This window comes from Diplotaxodon limnothrissa, linkage group LG17 (assembly GCF_057381915.1).
Source record: "Diplotaxodon limnothrissa isolate DT_005_m linkage group LG17, D_limnothrissa_male_GT1.1, whole genome shotgun sequence".
NCBI lineage: Eukaryota > Metazoa > Chordata > Actinopteri > Cichliformes > Cichlidae > Diplotaxodon > Diplotaxodon limnothrissa.
Window position 1 is genome coordinate 4,889,705 of NC_140612.1, and position 21,318 is coordinate 4,911,022.

A 21,318-nucleotide genomic window follows, 5' to 3' on the forward strand; every position below is an offset into this window, starting at 1 on the left:
GCTCCTAGAGTCACTCTGTTGGAGTTGTGACTCTAGTTTCCTCCCGTAGCGCTGCTTCGCCTCTTTCATCGCCCTCCGCACGTTATATGACGCGGCTTTGTACGGGTCCATGTCCCCCGTCATGAGTCCCGTGTTGTAGGCAGCGGTGCGGGATCTCAGAGCGTCGCGGATGGTTTTATCCACCCACGGCTTCTGGTTGGGAAACGTTGTGATAGTCTTTGTCTCCACGGTATCATCCGCTAGTTTCCCGATGAATCCCACAACCGCTTCCGTAAACACGTTGACGTCATCGTCGGAGCTGTTTCTGAACATGCCCCAGTCTGCGTCATCGAGTGCGTCCTGTAACGCGGCCACCGATTGATCCGTCCAGCGCGCGACCTTCCTCTGAACCGGAACTTCCTGTTTCAGCCTTTGTTTGTATTTTGGCATGAGGAAGATGGCGGCGTGATCAGATTTGCCAAACGGGGGGCGGGATTGTGCCTTGTAGCCGTCCTTGACCGTAGTGTAGCAGTGGTCCAGTGTCCTTTCACCCCTGGTGGGGCAGGTGATGTGTTGATAAAAGTTCGGCGCTGCGCGTTTGAGGTTGGCGCTATTAAAGTCCCCCGTCACAATAAGCGCAGCGTCCCGGTGTTGTGTCTGATGCTGTGTGAGTGCCTCATGCAGCTCGCATAAGGCGGTGACCGTGTCCGCTTGTGGTGGAATATAAACGGCACTTACAATGACCGATGTAAATTCCCGAGGTAGATAAAAAGGACGACACATGATGGACAGTAGTTCCAGATTTGGTGTGCAGGAGCGTGTGAGAGGAACAACGTTCGCACTGTTGCACCAGTTGTTGTTCACCATTAAACACACGCCGCCTCCCCTTGACTTCCCCGAGTCCCGTGTCCTGTCCATGCGGTGAACCGAGAAGAACTCGGCCGGCTGGATGGCGTGGTCCGGCACCGCTGGGTTCAGCCATGTCTCGGTGAAGCAGAGGAGATTGCAGTCCCGAATGTCTCTCTGGAACTTTATCCTGGCCCTGAGGTCGTCAAGCTTGTTCTCCAGTGACTGGACGTTGGCGAGCAGGATGCTAGGCAGAGGTGTGCAGTGTGCACGAGCTCTCAGCCTGTTCCTGACGCCGGCTCGCTTCCCTCTAGGCCGCCGCCGCTTCCCTTTGTTCTCCCTCGAGATCTCACTCGGCCAGCTCGGATCCAGAGTTAAAAACTTCGAATTGTGAGTACATTGTATACCAATAGAAACAAGAGTGTCACTGTCATACCTAATGTACCCAATGGTGATGATTTTGCCGATTTAGAAACGCTGAAAACTAACTTAAAAAACAAAGACAAAGAAAAAGTGGTCGGAGCAGTCGTGACGGCAGCCGACCTCACCGGCGCCATCTTATCAGAGGGGATAAACTGTGATTTTAAGAGGAAAGAAATAAGAACGTTGAGGACAGGCGGTGACGGTGCGACCGGCTTACCCACATATCCTGGCGTGCCACAGGCAGTTGACATGACGTCACCGCTGCCCTCCATCTTTGAAAGACCAAAGTCACTGATCATAATCTTGGACTCGTCTTGAGGATTAAAATACAACAGGTTCTCTGGCTGAAGAAAGAAAGAAAGAAAGAAAGAAAGAAAGAAAGAAAGAAAGAAAGAAAGAAAGAAAGAAAGAAAGAAAGAAAGAAAGAATGAATTTTGGATTACAAACACTGTCACTTTGTTTAATGTCTCAGGCAGTTAATAGACAGACAACCTTATTGCTCATTTTACACAGTCTTGGTTAATGGAGGTCACTCTGACCAATCCATTCCTTCAAACAGCTGACACACACTACACTCACCCACAATGCACTGCATGTGTCGAGCTGCTGCCCTTATTGCAGCAGTAAATCAAGGGCTGTCAAGTGAGAATGAAGCACTTGTGTGGATTTAAAGTGTGGAATGGGAGAGTGAGTGTTTGTGTGTATGTGGGGTAAGACTTCAGTGAAGAAGCAGGGAATGTGTGTGTGTGTTTGAGTGTTTTACCTTCAGGTCTCGGTGCACGATTCCCATCCTGTGCAGGTAGTTAACGGCGTCCAGGACTTGCCGGATCAGCGTGCTTGCGTCTTTCTCCGTGTAGAATCCTTTTTCCACGATTCGGTCGAACAGCTCGCCGCCAGACACCCTGCAGGACGGGACAAAGGGTGCATGTGGGAAGAAGAAGACCTTACACACACAAACACACACACAGCAGTATCTGGTAGCAGGCTGGGGGGATTTGCTGGGTTGATATTTTTGGTAATTTATGAGCAGTACAGCTTCCCAGCCAAGAGTTTGTGGAAATGGTGAGCCATGTGCCAGCTCACACACGGACAACCAAACACACACACACACACACACACACACACACACACACACACACACACACACACACACACACACACACACACACACACACACACACACACTGATATTCCCTGCAGCTTCATAATTGTAATATATACACATTTCTTTTGAAGATGTGCTAAAAGTTGGCAAAGCATCCTTTAAATACAGTGAATCCTTTCATTTCTTCCTTCATACACATTCACCACTGACTTAAATATTTTCTAACTTCTCCACGATTGCACTGCAGCTCTCAGAGTTTTATAATATTTCAAGAATATTCTTTAATCTTTATCCTACTTTCTTTTCCTTTCACTGCAGCAGAAGCCAAAGAAAAAGCTTAAGTTAAAATGTCACAGTGGAGCAGTGGGGGGAAAGACGTAAGAGCAAGAGGAGACAAAAAGGACCGATGTGTGTGAATTTGTGCGTTTGTGACGTGCGATATTACTGCAGTAGTAGATGATTAAAGATGAGCCTCAATCTTACAGAAAGGATAATTCCACTTCATTTGTTTTTCTTGTCCCAAAATGTGAGCGGCACATCAGATTCCATGAATACAGGGCAGCTCAATTTTGAGAAAAGATTATAAGAGAAGGACAGAAGACAGCGTGTAAGTATTCAGTGAGGAAAAAACCCCGTCTCCCATCAAAGTGATCAAAAGGTTCTGAAATATTTGCAATGCAGCTCACACTGTCAGCAGTCGGAGAAAAAAACTCATTTGTGACCCAAGAAAAACATTTAGGAAGTAAAAGGCAAATTTCTCCACCCCGGGCAAATTCTTTCAACAGTTAGTGTTAACTTTTATGACTCGAGAGCACATGAAGCAACTTGTCCAGGTATATACAACATGCTGTTTATGCAGGTGAGAACAGCCCTCCACTTAGTTAACAGACACATAGCTCCCCCTGCTGGAGAGGACCATCTTAATTGCCCCAGCAACATTAGCAGTAATAGAATACATTAATAGTATTAATATAAAGAATGAGCACAAAAACTTGATAGAAGTAGAACACCTTATACAGTATGCTTTGATTTACACACGAATAAAAATGACAAAAATAAATATACCCTTCATATATAGAAACACCCATGGCCAGGAATGTGTACATATGACAGAAAGGACACATGTGGATTCACAAGGGCAAACATGTCCACACACACAGATCAGATTCGAGCATACAGTTCACACTGACGACATAAAAAAAAAATCTAAAAGAACCACTAAACCAATTTTTCTCTCCTCAAAGAGGACAGCGACTTGTTCGGTTTTAGAGAGCGCAATGCCTGGGCATGACAAAAAAGGGCTGAATACACACACACACACACACACACACACACACACACACACACACACACACACACACACACACACACACACACACACACGATACAACGGAGATCAGCCACCAGGCTGCATTGTTGCATAAGTGTTTGCGTAAGAAGACCATGGCAATCAGACAGGAGCTCCCACACAAGAACACAACACAAGTGCACAGTCACACACGTACAGATACAAGGGCAGGACCATATACACACATACACAATACACACATGCGCACACATGCATATAAGCACACACATTGAAAAGGAAATGCAGAAATGCAGCGAAAGGCGAGCACAAACAGACCAAAATCAAAACACAAACACGTGCAACATCGTAGACACAACACAGATCCTAAGACACACAAACACCAGAATAATGTCTGCCAAATTACCCGCATTCATCATTTCTCAATTGATATATCATTGCAAAATGCGGGAGATCAAAGATCCCGATGTCAACAATGCTCCACGCTGTGCTGGATATGGGTTTAGCCTACACTATTTCACCTAAAAAATCAACAACAACAAAAAGAGACAATCTGTTTGATTATGAGCTTTAAGCATCATACTCCCAGCCTCATGTGACCATGGCTCCACTAAAGCAGGTGTCCCCACCCAGGGCACAGCCCCCGACATCCGTCACTGTCAGCAGGGGAAGACTTGTTAAACACACACATAATGGCCAAGTCTAAAAACGCTCAAAGTATCACCCTGTTTTTTCATTTCAGGCAAGAATTTATGTCTTTGATGATAGCTACAAATGATTTTAAATGACTTTAATTCCACAGTAAAGAAATGTGATCAGCAGCTAAAAGCAGAATCATAGAGTACTACTCCATAATGTGAATCAGCATGGCATTTGCTGAGTACTCTCCCAGGACAGGAGAGAAATATGTTCCCCATGTTTCGTGCCTCAGTCTCTGTCTCTGTTAGCTGTTGGCTTGCGTTTTTAACTTCCTGTTTTATTTGAGCTTTAAAAAATTAGAGATGAGCTTAATGTTAATCCTGACTGCCTGTGAGTATGCATTTGGGTCCTCATTCACCTACATATGACAAGATGTTAATCCTGTCAGCAGTCTGGATTCCTCCATATGGAAGCCACAGTGTTGTGAAACTGAAAGAAACTGCAGGGGCCTAACCAGCTTGGAAATTTTCTTGAACAGTGTTTTGGTACAAGGTTTTTGTGTCATTGTGACCAAAGAAATTAATTGTACCATGACAGCACCTGATATCTCTGGCTGGAGCCTTTATAAGAACTCTAGTAAGAGGAGAAGGGCAGCAGAGGATGTGATGATGCCATTCCAGTGGTCCACTATGATCCTGGTGCCAATGGTATGGTGACAGCCTTCTCTAATCAAGAGTACAAAGCATGTATGTGGAATTGTCATAATTTGGTAGGTTGGGCTGGGTTTGGTTCACTTTCTCTCAGGTGGTTAACTCTTCACTCTCAGGTGAAGTTGCTGGTTGGACTTGGCTGACCACATCAGCCCAGCGTGCAGGAGTTCTGACCAAACTGGTCAGTTTCAGGTATGAAGCAATGGTAAATAGACTGGTTCTTACGTTATATTTGTCTATGCCTAAGAGCTTTCTATCTGACATTTACATTCACATTCAGTATCTTGCCCAAGGCGCTTTCAATATAGACTGGAGCAGCCAGGGAAACCTCCAAACCACCAACCTTCTGATTAGTAGATCACCTGCTCTACCTCCCAAACTACATCCCAAACGAACAATATACAGTGGGGCAAAAAAGTATTTAGTCAGCCACCGATTGTGCAAGTTCCCCCACCTAAAATGATGACAGAGGTCAGTAATTTGCACCAGAGGTACACTTCAACTGTGAGAGACAGAATGTGAAAAAAAAATCCATGAATCCACATGGTAGGATTTGTAAAGAATTTATTGGTAAATCAGGGTGGAAAATAAGTATTTGGTCAATAACAAAAATACAACTCAATACTTTGTAACATAACCTTTGTTGGCAATAACAGAGGTCAAACGTTTACTATAGGTCTTTACCAGGTTTGCACACACAGTAGCTGGTATTTTGGCCCATTCCTCCATGCAGATCTTCTCGGGAGCAGTGATGTTTTGGGGCTGTCGCCGAGCAACACGGACTTTCAACTCCCGCCACAGATTTTCTATGGGGTTGAGGTCTGGAGACTGGCTAGGCCACTCCAGGACTTTCAAATGCTTCTTACGGAGCCACTCCTTTGTTGCCCGGGCGGTGTGTTTTGGATCATTGTCATGTTGGAAGACCCAGCCTTGTTTCATCTTCAAAGTTCTCACTGATGGAAGGTGGTTTTGGCTCAAAATCTCACGATACATGGCCCCATTCATTCTGTCCTTAACACGGATCAGTCGTCCTGTCCCCTTGGCAGAAAAACAGCCCCATAGCATGATGTTTCCACCCCCATGCTTCACAGTAGGTATGGTGTTCTTGGGATGCAACTCAGTATTCTTCTTCCTCCAAACACGACGAGTTGAGTTTATACCAAAAAGTTCTACTTTGGTTTCATCTGACCACATGACATTCTCCCAATCCTCTGCTGTATCATCCATGTGCTCTCTGGCAAACTTCAGACGGGCCTGGACATGCGCTGGCTTCAGCAGCGGAACACATCTGGCACTGCGGGATTTGATTCCCCTCCCTTGTAGTGTGTTACTGATGGTGACCTTTGTTACTTTGGTCCCAGCTCTCTGCAGGTCATTCACCAGGTCCCCCCGTGTGGTTCTGGGATCTTTGCTCACCGTTCTCATGATCATTTTGACCCCACGGGATGAGATCTTGCGTGGAGCCCCAGATCGAGGGAGATTATCAGTGGTCTTGTATGTCTTCCATTTTCTGATGATTGCTCCCACAGTTGATTTTTTCACACCAAGCTGCTTGCCTATTGTAGATTCACTCTTCCCAGTCTGGTGCAGGTCTACAATACTTTTCCTGGTGTCCTTCGAAAGCTCTTTGGTCTTGGCCATGGCGGAGTTTGGAGTCTGACTGTTTGAGGCTGTGGACAGGTGTCTTTTATACAGATGATGAGTTCAAACAGGTGCCATTCATACAGGTAACGAGTGGGGGACAGAAAAGCTTCTTACAGAAGACGTTACAGGTCTGTGAGAGCCAGAGATTTTCCTTGTTTGAGGTGACCAAATACTTATTGTCCACCCTAATTTATGAATAAATTCTTTACAAATCCTACCATGTGGATTCATGGATTTTTTTTTCACATTCTGTCTCTCACAGTTGAAGTGTACCTCTGGTGCAAATTACTGACCTCTGTCATCATTTTAAGTGGGGGAACTTTCACAATCGGTGGCTGACTAAATACTTTTTTGCCCCACTGTATGTGGGCAAAAAAGTGCACCGTTCTTTGCCAGAAAGTCATCGCTGCTACGGTGACAAACTCCCACGGTTAATTCCTTGTCTCAAAGTTATTCGTGCCTGGAATCTGCCTTGAAAATCTGTCTGCTCAAGTCACTCTTGCCTGTGGATGACACGAGCATCGCTCCATTGCATTGAGCCGGTGAATCTTGTAAAGGAAGGAACTCACCGGCTCAAAACCTGCCTGCCCGCTCTTCACCTGTACCGCCCCACCTTGGTAACCCAGCTGAGCTCCTATTTATCTCTGTAGAAGGTAAGACAATCTTAAAAAATTTAGATGACCTTATGCTATGTACTCACCACCCATATATGAGTATTAGCATTCTCTCTCATCTCTAATAGACCTACAGTATGTGTCATATCTTATTCAACCCAAAACACCTTTTAAACGTGCACACAGTTACCTAAGTCTGCTCACCAAGTCCGGTTTATATCTAATGATGATATTCTGGCCATTTTATTAGCTAGTAAAGACCGGGATGAGACAAAACACCCAGCATGAGGGGTCCACAAGCTGGTGTACTCCTAGTGCCAGTCCCAAGCCTGGACGAATGGGAAGATTGTATCAGGAAGGGCATCCGGAGTAAATTATGCAGATCCATCTGCTGTGATGACCCCTTGGGAAATAAGGGAGCAGCTGAAAGTACTTTACCTTTATTTGGGGAAGACACACAATTATATAGCTACTTGATATTATACAACCCCCTCTAATCAAATTTCCCTGTTATTACAAACAAAATATTATGAGACATAACAAGATTGAACGAGTGGTTCCTAGGAGCTCTGTAATCCTTAACAGCAAATAATCTAAAATGACATACTTTCTATCTTAATTTTGTGTCTTCACATCCATCTAGAGACGGCATCCATCTAATTTATCTGCATCCATCTGTGTGATGTTTGATGATGTCAAGCCACAATTACACACAGCAACACTGCTGTGACTACAAAAAGAACAAAAGAACCCACACTTCGTTTTGTTTCAATGAATTATTGAGCAGGCATGCTGGACGCTGATGCACGGGCCCATCTGCAAATCAATGCATCCTGTTTTTCGCTCTCATTGTATTCTTAAAGTTCTGACTGATGCTCAGAGTTCCAAGTAATGATATGTAACCCCACTGTTATCTTTGCCTGCCTGGTTTGCCAGACAAGTGCATCACACAGGTTAAATAGCTTTCACCTCACCTTGTCTGCAATGTGTCACAGTTGTGCTCTAACTTTGTTAACATGTACTTGCATAGCCTGGACAATAAATTATAGAATTCCTTTATTTTAAAAAAACAAGCAGTGAGTTTCATCTGAAAAGCTGGTTTTAGGGCAAATTAAGACTGTCAATATATAAGACTGTCTTGATAAATAAATTCATTTAACACACTGTACGATCCTTAGTATGTGCAGAAAATTGAATTCCATGGAAGAAGCTTCATTGCCTTCTCTTGGCAGCCTGCCACGTCCTGTTCGGTGATATTAGGTTTCTTCTGAGGAAAACTCCACAGGATACCTAAGCTGTTATGGTGTAATGATGGAGAGATCCCTGTGTTTAAAAGGAGTGACTACGACTGGCTATGACTATAGCCACCTTTAACAAGGTCACCTATAATGTATTTTTTTTAACCCAGCCTCATATTGGTGTGCATTAGCCACACCTCTGCCACACTGGGCTGGCGCACTGCAATGTAGTGCAGGGCTGTAGGGTGGAATCATGACATCCTTGCTTACGATGCAAGAACATTTTTGAAAAGTAAATGTTGCAGCAGTCAGCCCGCTTGTCATGTCACTGTGCCTCATTCATCTCTCCTCTGTCAGCTGATGTGTTTACAAGCAGGCAGTGCTATTACTCTCACCGGACGATGGCTGTGCATCGCTGACGACGGCAAGCCTCGTTTTCTGCTCGTCACAGCAGAGAGACAGAGATCTGACCGCTGCCTCATTAGCTGAAATGTAGGGAGGAAAACCCCACTCCTGCATTTACACCTCCACTCTGCTTTTTTTGATCTCAAGCTTGTTTTTTCACGTGAACACTTAACTGAGATTAATTGTCTAAAATATCATGCAAACACAACAATTACCCTAATTAGATTAAACTCCATATCTGTGCAAACACAACCTGATTAACACAGCGAGACAGCTATTAAGCAACAGCACAAAAATAAGATCTTATTGTGGCATTTATTCAGGCTTTAGGAGAAAATGTTTCTGTTTCTTGTTCAGAGAACGCACATGCACACGTGCAGCTTATATATATATATATATATATATATATATATATATATATATATATATATATAAGCTGCAACCACCAAGTACCTGCAGAGGGTCAGGCAAGTCCTGAGGAGTCAGCTGAATAGTAAGAACAAGATCCGGGCCATCAACACGTACGCCCTGCCCGTGATCAGGTACCCTGCCGGGGTAATAGGCTGGCCAAAGGAGGAGATAGAAGCCACTGACATAAAGACAAGAAAGCTCCTTACCATGCATGGAGGGTTTCACCCCAAGTCCAGCACCCTGAGGCTGTACGCTAAGCGGAAGGAAGGGGGCCGGGGACTGGTGAGTGTCAGCACCACATTCCAGGATGAGACAACGAACATCCAAGAATACATTGGGAAGATGGCCCCAACTGACCGAGTGCTCAGTGAATACCTCAGGCAGCAGAAACCCAAGAAAGAGGAGGGAGACGAGGAACCATCAAGGAAGGACAGGCCCCTGCACGGTATGTACCACCGGCAGATAGAGGAGGTGGCTGATATCCAGAAATCCTACCAGTGGCTGGACAAAGCTGGACTGAAAGACAGCACAGAGGCACTAATCATGGCAGCACAAGAACAAGCTCTGAGCACAAGATCCATAGAGGCTGGGGTCTATCACACCAGGCAAGACCCCAGGTGCAGGCTGTGTAAAGATGCCCCAGAGACAATCCAACACATAACAGCAGGGTGCAAGATGCTAGCAGGCAAGGCATACATGGAACGCCATAACCAAGTGGCCGGCATAGTGTACAGGAACATCTGTGCCGAGTATAACCTGGAAGTCCCAAGGTCAAAATGGGAGATGCCCCCAAGGGTGGTGGAGAATGACCGAGCTAAGATCCTGTGGGACTTCCAGATACAGACGGACAAAATGGTGGTGGCTAACCGACCGGACATAGTGGTGGTAGACAAACAGAAGAAGACGGCCGTAGTGATCGATGTAGCGGTTCCGAATGACAGCAATATCAGGAAGAAGGAACACGAGAAGCTGGAGAAATACCAAGGGCTCAGAGAAGAGCTCGAGAGGATGTGGAGGGTGAAGGTAACGGTGGTCCCCGTGGTAATCGGAGCACTAGGTGCGGTGACTCCCAAGCTAGGCGAGTGGCTCCAGCAGATCCCGGGAATAACATCGGAGATCTCTGTCCAGAAGAGCGCAGTCCTGGGAACAGCTAAGATACTGCGCAGGACCCTCAAGCTCCCAGGCCTCTGGTAGAGGACCCGAGCTTGAAGGATAAACCGCCCGCAGGGGCGTGCTGGGTGTTATAAATGGTATATGTTTTTTTTCTGCATTATTGTAGGATCTTTACCTTACAATGTAAAGAACCTTTAAGTGACTGTTGTGATTTGGTGCTGTGTAAATAAAACTGAATTAAATCCTTTAAGTCTTTAAAGGATTTAATTCAGTTTTAAAGACCCAAATAACTAATCTGATTAGGTCTTTAGGTGAAGCTAGCGTATAAGAAGTGTAAGTAGAGAGAGAAGAGTATCATGTAGGGCACTCTTTTAAAGGGTCATACTGTAGAACATAGAAGAGCTCTAATCAGGCAAATGCTTCTATAAATGGATCAAGTTGGGTCTTTAACATCAACTTTTTAAATTGCTAATTATAGCTGACTTGTAATTTAACTTTGGAAACACATTTTCTGCGCAACAATACAACCGAAGAAAAGACCACAAAAAAATCAATATGGTGGTCAACTCAGGACTAATTGCAATGTTTCAAGACTTTTGGAAGAGCCCCGACTGAACGGAAAGCTATCCTGCTCTTTTCCAACTCCAGATTTTTATTCTTTAATCGAGCAGCTTTGCATGACTCACAGGTCAACTAATCCTTACTTATCTCACACCGGGACTTGGTGCAGCCCCTGAGTTAATCCTCTGTCTGAAACAAGTTATTTTAGTTCCCTTTCCCCTCCCTTTAATCCAACTTTCTTCTCAGTAGCTGCCCCTCAGTCGCTGTGAACCTGAGATGACTATATTAAAGATATCCTCTGTCAGTGACATCTTACTTAGAGTAGAAAAAAGCCTGAGGATTTAGTGTTGTCTGAAGCCTCAGCTTTTGACTCACAGGTATCACAGCCTTTGTACTATTTTGGGGTTTTTTAAATAGTCCTCTATTTGAGGCTTTTCTGTTTTTCAGGTTTGTGGAGTTTTGCTTTTTAGTTTTGGGTAGTTTGAGGCTTAGACACATATTTTAAGTCCCTTTGCAAGGTTTCTAAGGTCCCTGCATTTTCTTTATTCTAGTGATAAATATTGCTCCCTCATTGTTCCCTGACTTCTTGTTAGGTTTTTTAAAAACTCAGGTCAGTGTTACTTTTGGTTACTGTTTCTGTTTTACATTAGAGGTTAGTTTTCTGTTGTTTGCTGTGTTAGTTTTGCTTCCTCTCAGTACTCCAGATTCCCTAATTGCTCTCGGTTTCTGTTAATTACGTTCGTCTTTACCTCATTTCTCCTGTTTGTCACCCCCCAATCAGTCCTCAGTGTATTATCTTGTAACAAGACCAAGAGCCATGTTCTAATGTTGCTTCAGTCTCATCTGAACACATCCAAACTGTACAAATGAACTGAAGAAGTGAAATACAGCCAACAACCCAACTGTCAGTGGACAAGCCACAACAAACAAAGGCTTAAAATTTTGAATACTGACAAAAAAAAGTTGTCTGCTTCTGTTGAGTCCAGCTGATCACAAGCTTCCCACAAGCTCAATAGAAGAAACTGAAAAAGATGATACTATTCCAAAGGAATATAGAAAACTGTGTTAAGAATCCCAGGTGCTACTTTGTTTGGATTCATTGAAAGCCAGTTCTTTTATTTATTTATTTTTTACTGATATGCAATTCACAGCACAAACAGCATCAATATAAAGCCCACATTGCACTCGGTTGCATCGATTTTCATAGCAGCATGGTCTGATTGCCTCCCTGCGGTCAAGGTTACGTAAGACAAGCTATGATGAACAGGAATGAAGGAAATTCTGTCAGACTGCATTGATCTGCCATACTGCAATTACATGAGAAATCTGCAAAAATCCTTGTTTTTAAATGTGGTTTCTGATTACTGAATAAGAAAACCAGCACACCACTGAATACAAATGAGGTTAATTAGTACTGTAATGATCAGTAGAAATGCAGCTATTGCCAAGCTTCACTTTGCAGAAGCACTGTTGAGTTGGTGCTCTGGGAAAACGCAGCTTTTCAGTCACCATTTACAAGAACAGTTGGACACAGCTGCACAGGGTTAAAATAGATGCAGAGATGAAGCTGCAGTTCTGTGTTTTGCTTGGAGAAGGACAGCATGCAATGCTGATGCTAGATCAAAAAGGATTCTGAGCTACTCTAGCTTTTGATCCTTTCACATTGCCTTTTATATTATGACAAATTCATAATACATCTGGGCATCATAACTACAACTGACACACTGAAATAATTAGTTCAGCACATGTGCAAATAATCACTTTGGGCACATTTTGTTTCTATCCAAACTATGGTTATCTCAGGCAATTTTAGCTCTGAGAACCACCATGCCACTGTGCTACCCCTTGCAATAGTATAAAACATGTGCATATTGTTTGCAAATTAATATGTAAGTTACCCACATGCCCAATTTGTTATATATTCAAAGTGGGTTAAGCATTTAACCATGTTTGAAGCTGACCTGTGTTCAAGCAGATTGTACCTGGAAAAATAGTGAGCAGGAGGAAGATATAAAGAGAAGGAAAGCAATGAAATTAAAAAAAAAAAGCAGAGGGCAGATGGTGTGAAAGAGGAGAGGAAAAGGGGATGGAGGGTTAGAGGGAGATATCAGAGACCGGTCTTTCTTGTTACTGTTCTTTTTCTCAAAGAAATAAAACAGCAGGTACAGCCAACGTCTTTTGGTTACAGTTTTTTACAGACGCTAGGACACATTTCTCAATACTTAGGTCACTTTTGCAAAACACTTCACACAATTCTCCTAACTGACCTTCAGCTTGGCAAAGCAGTTCATTTCACATTCAAAATGCACTACAACTACCAAAACACTTTATTCAGGTCTCAAATAAACTCATTCTTCCAGAACACTAGCAAAGGTTGACAGCCGACAAACACACTTTGTCACCCACAAAACAATGACCTAAAAAACACTAACAACATGTAGCATTACACAGTGTTTTCTTGTGTAAAACAAGGACACATCTCTGTTTATAATTTCAATATATGTTACTGGAATGAATCAGACATCATGCAGAATTCGTTAATATTTGTTTATGTATTTTTATTTTTTTGCACTAAGTAATCCCAAAATACAAGAATTTGTATACACACCATCCACTGATTCACATACAATAGTAATGCTAATCTACTCGGTCTCCTCCATTTGGCCACAGGTTCTCATCCACATCACATCTTATGTCATCTAGGGCAATACACCTAGGAAAGAATCTTCTGGCATGGCAGAATTGAAGGAGTTGAAAAATTGAAGGAGTAACACCTGTGTAGATGTTCATCTACAATGAGAATCAGCTGTGGCTGGTTAAACTGCATTTTTAGATTTAAAATATGTTTCAATAAAATATTGCTGTTGAATTTTGCTGTCTTTTCAAGTTTTGCATTGTGTTATTGTTTTGGCCATAAGTTTAACAGTTTTGAAAACAGTATGTAAGCACATGCAAAATGTCCTGTACTTACAAAGATTTTTGGCAGTTGTTGTGTCTGAGTGAGAAGATAATTCATGAAATTTGAGAGATGTAGTCATTGAATGCATTTTGTGCCAAAACAATGATAACTGGTCCTCAGTTTAGCCCACATAGACTTCTGTTGTGCTCACTGTGTGAGGAGTTTTGCAAACGTGACCTAAGTATTGAGAAATGTGTCCTAGCGTCTGTAAAAACTGTAATGAACTACTGAATTTTGAAACCTATGTTAGTCAAAGTAGAAAAAAAATCTTGCCTTTGATTCTTAACCTTAACTTTAACCACAGTCACTGCTAGATCAAGTGAGAGCACTCAGCGATAATAACTTGCTTCTTTACCAAACAGCAGTCAGCTCTGTTAACTGGTTTATCCATGACAACAGGAGATTTAATCAAAATGTTAAGATTGTAGGTTAACAGCTTAACCACAGTTAAGACCTTTGACTGGAGTCTGGCCAACAGAAGGATTTTAAGTGACGTAAAAGCTTAAGGAAACTGTTTCTTACAGTTTTTTCTGAATGCTTAAACCCTAACTGTGATTCCTGTAGCACAATCTCTAAAACTATTCAGACTTATAGCAAAACCACTCACTGAGTCTGCAAAACTAAAAGCACAAAAACTGCTTTGCACTCAGTTTGCAATTTTGTAACACACACTTTGCAAAACTGTAGGCACAATTCACTGCACAACACTCAATTACCAAATTTCCAACACACTCCTAGCAAAAGTATACACATGTATGGCTATCATTAACACTAATTTGCCAACTGTCTGGCACACTTTCACATGTGAAAACTTTTTTAGATAATTCGTTCACTTTGCAATCTGCCTAAGCACTATAATACAGGTAAGCTGTGTGTGCGGAGTACAATGGAGGGAGCAGAAAGAGTGAGAAGAAGAGGAGGCCGAGGAAGAGGACGTGGAGGTGAAGAAGTAGGATGAAGAGGACGACAAGGACAAGGAGGAGCAAGAGGAAGATGAGGAGGGGGGAGAGGAAAATGAGGAGGGGGGAGAGGAAGGGTAGGAAGAGTAAGAAATAGAATTACTGATGACATCAGAGCTACAATAGTGGACCATGTAATCAACCGTGGAGTGACCCTGAGGGTAGCTGGCCAACGGGTCCAGCCTAACTCGAGCCGCTACACTGTAGCAAGTACCATAAGGACATCTTGAAATGAGAATCGGTTAGTACAGTCACTTCGCACAAAGATTTGTAGCACTGCCATATGCCAATGAGAAACACACCAATACCATTGATGTAAAAATACTGAAATTGTTACTTTACAGAATTGCTAGATGACCAGATGCTGGGGGCAGAGGAAGCATGTTCACTGCAGACCAAGTAACCCATATAGTCATTATGGCGATTGCAAATAATCCTATACTTGGAAATGAACACTTGTGTTTGTTTTGATGTGTTTGAATAAACACCAGTACTTGAAGTTTGGATCCCTCTATGCTTATGGATCTATGACAGAAGTATGAGCTCAAACTGACATAGCCTACCTTGTGCACAGAGAAAGCAAAAGTCAGATGTGTTTTGTATTCATACCATCAGTGTGCAGTTGGCGCATTGTGTGCTTAGTAGATGATGGCTTGTGTGTACTGTTTGATACGGAAACACCACTTTTATGAAGGTGTGAAGAGTTAATCTAGCTGTGTTCGCTTTTGCAAGAGAACTACAATGTTTTGATGATTGGGTGACAGGTTTTCTTATTTGTGTGAAGAGTTTTGCAAAATTAGCCAATAGTTACAAAAAATGTGCTTAAGCAATCAGAAAAAACTGTAATGGTATTTATGTTCAGCAGCAGGCAGAGTTGTACATACAACCTTGGCATTTTCCATCCAGGTCAAAAGCATTTGTATGAGAATAATCCTGCACAGCAGCTATAGACGCTCATTATTAGCCATCACATCCACATACTTTACTGCATATAACTCACTGTGTCATAGCAACTTGGGATGCAATTATTAATGCTAAGGGAGTAGTATGATATTTATTTATTACCCTGTACTGCTCTTGTTACCCTTAAACAGACTAATTTTAATACAGGTTCATTTTAAGAGCTGTCCCTTTTTAAAATAGCCTCGACTTACTAAACTGCTTACAAGTGGAATAAGCTCCAAAAAGTATGAAACTACCAGCCCTTTTTAAAGTAAAACAGTTTTAGGTTTGCAGATCCTTCAGTCATTTATCTGTCAAGTTTGTCCCAAACCTTTTCTCCTTGAAAAAAGATCTCAATCTTAATGGCTTTTTGCAATCTTATTTAAAAAAAAATGTTTTAAGAAATGCAATATTACATGTCTAAAAACAGATGTTAGAGACGTTGAAATGCAATATTGATATTATCATTACTAGCAAAACGCTGCCCTGGGGAACAAAATTCCTTTGTGGATACAAATTTTGGTGACTGCTACACACACACACACACACACACACACACACACACACACACACACACACACACACACACACACACACACACACACAAACATATAGATTGTTAAATAGTTCCATGCAATCATTATAGTTAGATTAATATTACCAGTAGTAGTAATAATAATTGTGCCAGCTAAAGCATTAAATCGCCATAAAGTCAGCACTCACTTAGTAATATTAGATTATGAAGTGTTTCAAATTAGCTAGATTAAGCTAGTCTACGAGCTAAAAATGTAGAAGCAGAAACTTTACTTGTAGTGTACTAAGCAAAGATTCCTATCAACATTGCTGTAAAATTTGTAAATTTGTTATCTACATTTGCTTAGTTACTTTTCCAAGGTTGTACCTAATCTCTAGGTCCTAGCTAGCTAAGATGCCAATGTGTTGATGGCAAGATAAATGGATGACTTTCCAGACATAACAAACACAGATTAACTACGTCTGGGCAGCGCTTTTTTTCTCCTCACTCCATTCTGATGACAATTTACAGTTTTTTCTGATTGCTTTAGCACATTTTTTGTAACTATTGGCTAATTTTGCAAAACTCTTCACACAAATAAGAAAACCTGTCACCCAATAATCAAAACATTGTAGTTCTCTTGCAAAAGCGAACACAGCTAGATTAACTCTTCACACCTTCGTAAAAATGGTGTTTCCGTATCAAACAGTACACACAAGCCATCATCTACTAAGCACACAATGCGCCAACTGCACACTGATGGTATGAATACAAAACACATCTGGCTTTTGCTTTCTCTGTGCACAAGGTAGGCTATGTCAGTTTGAGCTCATACTTCTGTCATAGATCCATAAGCATAGAGGGATCCAAACTTCAAGTACTGGTGTTTATTCAAACACATCAAAACAAACACAAGTGTTTATTTCCAAGTATAGGATTATTTGCAATCGCCATAATGACTATATGGGTTACTTGGTCTGCAGTGAACATGCTTCCTCTGCCCCCAGCATCTGGTCATCTAGCAATTCTGTAAAGTAACAATTTCAGTATTTTTACATCAATGGTATTGGTGTGTTTCTCATTGGCATATGGCAGTGCTACAAATCTTTGTGCGAAGTGACTGTACTAACCGATTCTCATTTCAAGATGTCCTTATGGTGCTTGCTACAGTGTAGCGGCTCGAGTTAGGCTGGACCCGTTGGCCAGCTACCCTCAGGGTCACTCCACGGTTGATTACATGGTCCACTATTGTAGCTCTGATGTCATCAGTAATTCTATTTCTTACTCTTCCTACCCTTCCTCTCCCCCCTCCTCATTTTCCTCTCCCCCCTCCTCATCTTCCTCTTGCTCCTCCTTGTCCTTGTCGTCCTCTTCATCCTACTTCTTCACCTCCACGTCCTCTTCCTCGGCCTCCTCTACTTCTCACTCTTTCTGCTCCCTCCATTGTACTCCGCACACACAGCTTACCTGTATTATAGTGCTTAGGCAGATTGCAAAGTGAACGAATTATCTAAAAAAGTTTTCACATGTGAAAGTGTGCCAGACAGTTGGCAAATTAGTGTTAATGATAGCCATACATGTGTATACTTTTGCTAGGAGTGTGTTGGAAATTTGGTAATTGAGTGTTGTGCAGTGAATTGTGCCTACAGTTTTGCAAAGTGTGTGTTACAAAATTGCAAACTGAGTGCAAAGCAGTTTTTGTGCTTTTAGTTTTGCAAACTCAGTGAGTGGTTTTGCTATAAGTCTGAATAGTTTTAGAGATTGTGCTACAGGAATCACAGTTAGGGTTTAAGCATTCAGAAAAAACTGTAAATATCGTTGATGTCAGTTCAAACTTCCATTACTAGATCAGGTCTGACTTAACTATGTCACAGTAACCTCACCAAGTTCACCTAGCCCCATATTAAAGAGTTGGTGAAACTGCTGACAATTTATCAGTCGTCCACAGTAATAGGATCTATAGTATACTACGAGGCTTTGACAGAATTGAATGCAAATTCTTCTTTAATCTACATATTAATGTTTCTTTCTTTTAAAACCAGGCTTATCGTCCAGGCAAAATAACCTCATTCATGCTCAAATCTTTAAAGTTTAATTGAAAAAAATACTTTTTTGACTATGAGAAAGCTGATAGAGGTACATTTGCATCTTCTAACAACTGTGATCAACCAACATGGTCTCACTCCCAAAGCATAACATTTTACACTAGGTGACAAATTGTCGGTATATTGCGCTTCCGGGTTCCCAACACGTCCCTATATTACAAGATCAGAAAAATGAGGAAACATGAGAACCATTTGGAATGAATCTACACATGTAAGTTCGTTTTACTTAAATCGCTTTGAAAAACACTATCTAACGTCATTAAAGTGCTGGTTAAGGCTGGGGATAAGGTTAGGGTTAGGGATAAGGTTATGGTTAGGGCTGGAATACATGGCTGGAACGTGTATTACCGTGGGAGCGTCATTCTACTGGATGTCATCCATCACCCAGCGCGTAGCATAAGAGCGTGGAAGGTCACCTTTTGCGTTCCTTAGAAACGCCTCGGGACTTGAGAAATCGTCAGTATATTACGCCTCGGGAGTGAGAACGGGCTGGATCAACACCTTGAGAGCCTTTTTTATCCAAGAATTCCAACAGGGTGCAAAATGTCATAAACACAATGGCTTACCACCAAATAAGTGAGTGGATTATCTGCCAGCTGTCATAGGTAGGTTAAATATTAGCTTTAACTTATGAGCTTATTCATAAGTTAAAGACCTCAAAATCGTTTCCTGTATTGCCGCGAGTTGGCACAGAAACACAACCACCCAAACACATGCGGTAGGGGAGCAGATAATCCACTGGCATCGGCAATAAACACGCCACTGTTGTGTAAACCACGGCTCTGACTTCCACCTGAACTTGACTGATTTGTTTCCAGCTCGAATGCCAAACTTCCAGACCAACTCCTTATGTAAGCAGCTCTAACCTTGAAGAGGTTGTTAGTGGGACACCTGTGGGTGAACCCTTTCCTCTAGTGCTGACCATCAAAGCAGAGATGTACATCAGATGATGTAATAGAAGCCTCGTAGCGGTGTGGTGGGCTTTGAGTACGTGTGTCTGTGTGTGCGTGCATGTGGGAGGACTGGTGGGCTTTGTGTGTTTTTTGTGTGTCTATGTGATGGGTGGGTGGACAGAAGAACGAGAGGTAAAGTGTGAGAATTTGAAAACACTCTGTAAATTAGCAACAATTTAAGTCAGAAGCAAATAAGAAATACGCACTCCGACATCTGAAACATTAAATTATTATTAATAAAAATCAAAAACAGAACAACAAAGAATTTGTATTCTTGTCCCTCGCTATAAGAAAACCAAAATGTCTGCCAGAATAAAATCTGACCCACTCGAGAAAGATTTAACATATAAACTATAACTAATATTTAAAATGTACTCATTTGTAGGCTAAAATTTCACAATAGGACAGCTTATGCCCTCTATAATATGATATTACTTTTGTAGCACCAGCTTTGTCTTAAAGAAATAATATGTCTTCTTTTTTTAATTTCTACCCTACTAATACAATATTAAATAACAAACCCCAACCCCGCCCCCACAAACACACCCACAAATATATTACACAACAGCTTTTACAGGCTGACGAGTCCCATTATGTGACAGAGCAGAGCTTGCAGTCACTAAATGAAATGGTCTTCCAGGGAGATGTGGGTGATTTGGGGGTCTCTGTTCCCATCAGTCACATTGTTGAACACAATGTCCTAAACACAATGACGACAACAGAAGAAGAAAAAGAACATTGACTCACAGCTGCATAATCAAGTAGAGGTGGTCGGGGCTCTCGTAGATGTCTTCCAGTGCCACAATGTTCTCATGCTTGATCCTGCAAAACAAAGACAAAGCAATCAGTAAAGATTTGTTTTTTTGAATCTGTTTTTTTAAAGTTTCTGCCACAGCCACAGTCCAGACTAATGCTCCAACTGTCTTTTGTACACCTTAATATTCTGAGTTGTACATTGTTAACACTTTATGTCTCAACCAACAAAAAAGTGTCACCTCACGATCCATTTCTTAGCTGCTCTGAAGCTACTGATTGAATTAAACAATGAGTTTTAATGAGCCTCCCACATGCCCATCTATACTATCGCAAAGTAATAAAGTCATAGACAGGAAGTTAAATGACAGTAAAGTTCCTGATTTCTCAGTACTGATTATAGAAATTTCAGTTTTTAGTCATGTTAAACACTTGTTGAAACTTATTTTTCATATATTAAGATGATTTTGGACATCCTTGCAAAATACTATAATAAATAATATATATTGTGTATATATGTTGTGTATTTTGTAAAGAATATGAACATACACATGCTGGTAACCATTAGTTACATCTTACTAGTACAGGGTGAGACCCACTTTTACCTTTTGTACTGCCATAATTCTATATATTACAATCCCAACAAAGGCCTGTAGTCATTCAACACGAAGTGTTTTCTTGTCTTCTTCTGAAATGTAGTTGGCTGTAAGTATTAAAAACTGGAATTACTTTATTTCTTTGCTTGCCCTGTCTCCCTCCCCTCATCCACAACCGGCTACAGCAGATGGCTGCTTTTTCCTGTTAAAAGGGAGTTTTTCCTTCCCACTGTTGCCAAGTGCCTTCTCACAGGAGGTTGTCAAATTGTTGGGGTTTTGTTTGCATTACTTTAAGGTCTTTACCTTACAAAATAAAGTGCCTTGAGGTGCCTTGAGTAGCGATTTGCCACTAACTAACTAACTAAGGTACAGAAAAAAATACAGCTGAAGGCAAAGGGGGTTTGGTTGGACCTTACTGAAGAGATTTACTGAAAAGGTATTAAACCAATAAGAATCACACTGAATTATAGGGCATTAAACAATTTATATTTAACTTTATACAGTGTGCATGTTTATCACAATCCTAACTAATCCAAGGCAGCT

At 41.8% G+C, this 21,318-nt stretch overlaps 1 protein-coding gene across 1 annotated transcript in view; it reads right to left on the reverse strand.

Moving 5' to 3' along the window:
- Window positions 1–21,318, reverse strand: part of camk1da (calcium/calmodulin-dependent protein kinase 1Da) — a 76,896-nt gene that overhangs the window by 12,126 nt on the left and 43,452 nt on the right. Inside the window, exons 3-5 of the mRNA XM_085376709.1 lie at window positions 20,174–20,248; window positions 2,012–2,150; window positions 1,466–1,592 (exon numbers count right to left, since the gene is read on the reverse strand). Of these exons, the coding sequence (XP_085232835.1) occupies window positions 1,466–1,592; window positions 2,012–2,150; window positions 20,174–20,248 (341 nt within the window). The remainder of the gene's footprint in view (window positions 1–1,465; window positions 1,593–2,011; window positions 2,151–20,173; window positions 20,249–21,318) is intronic.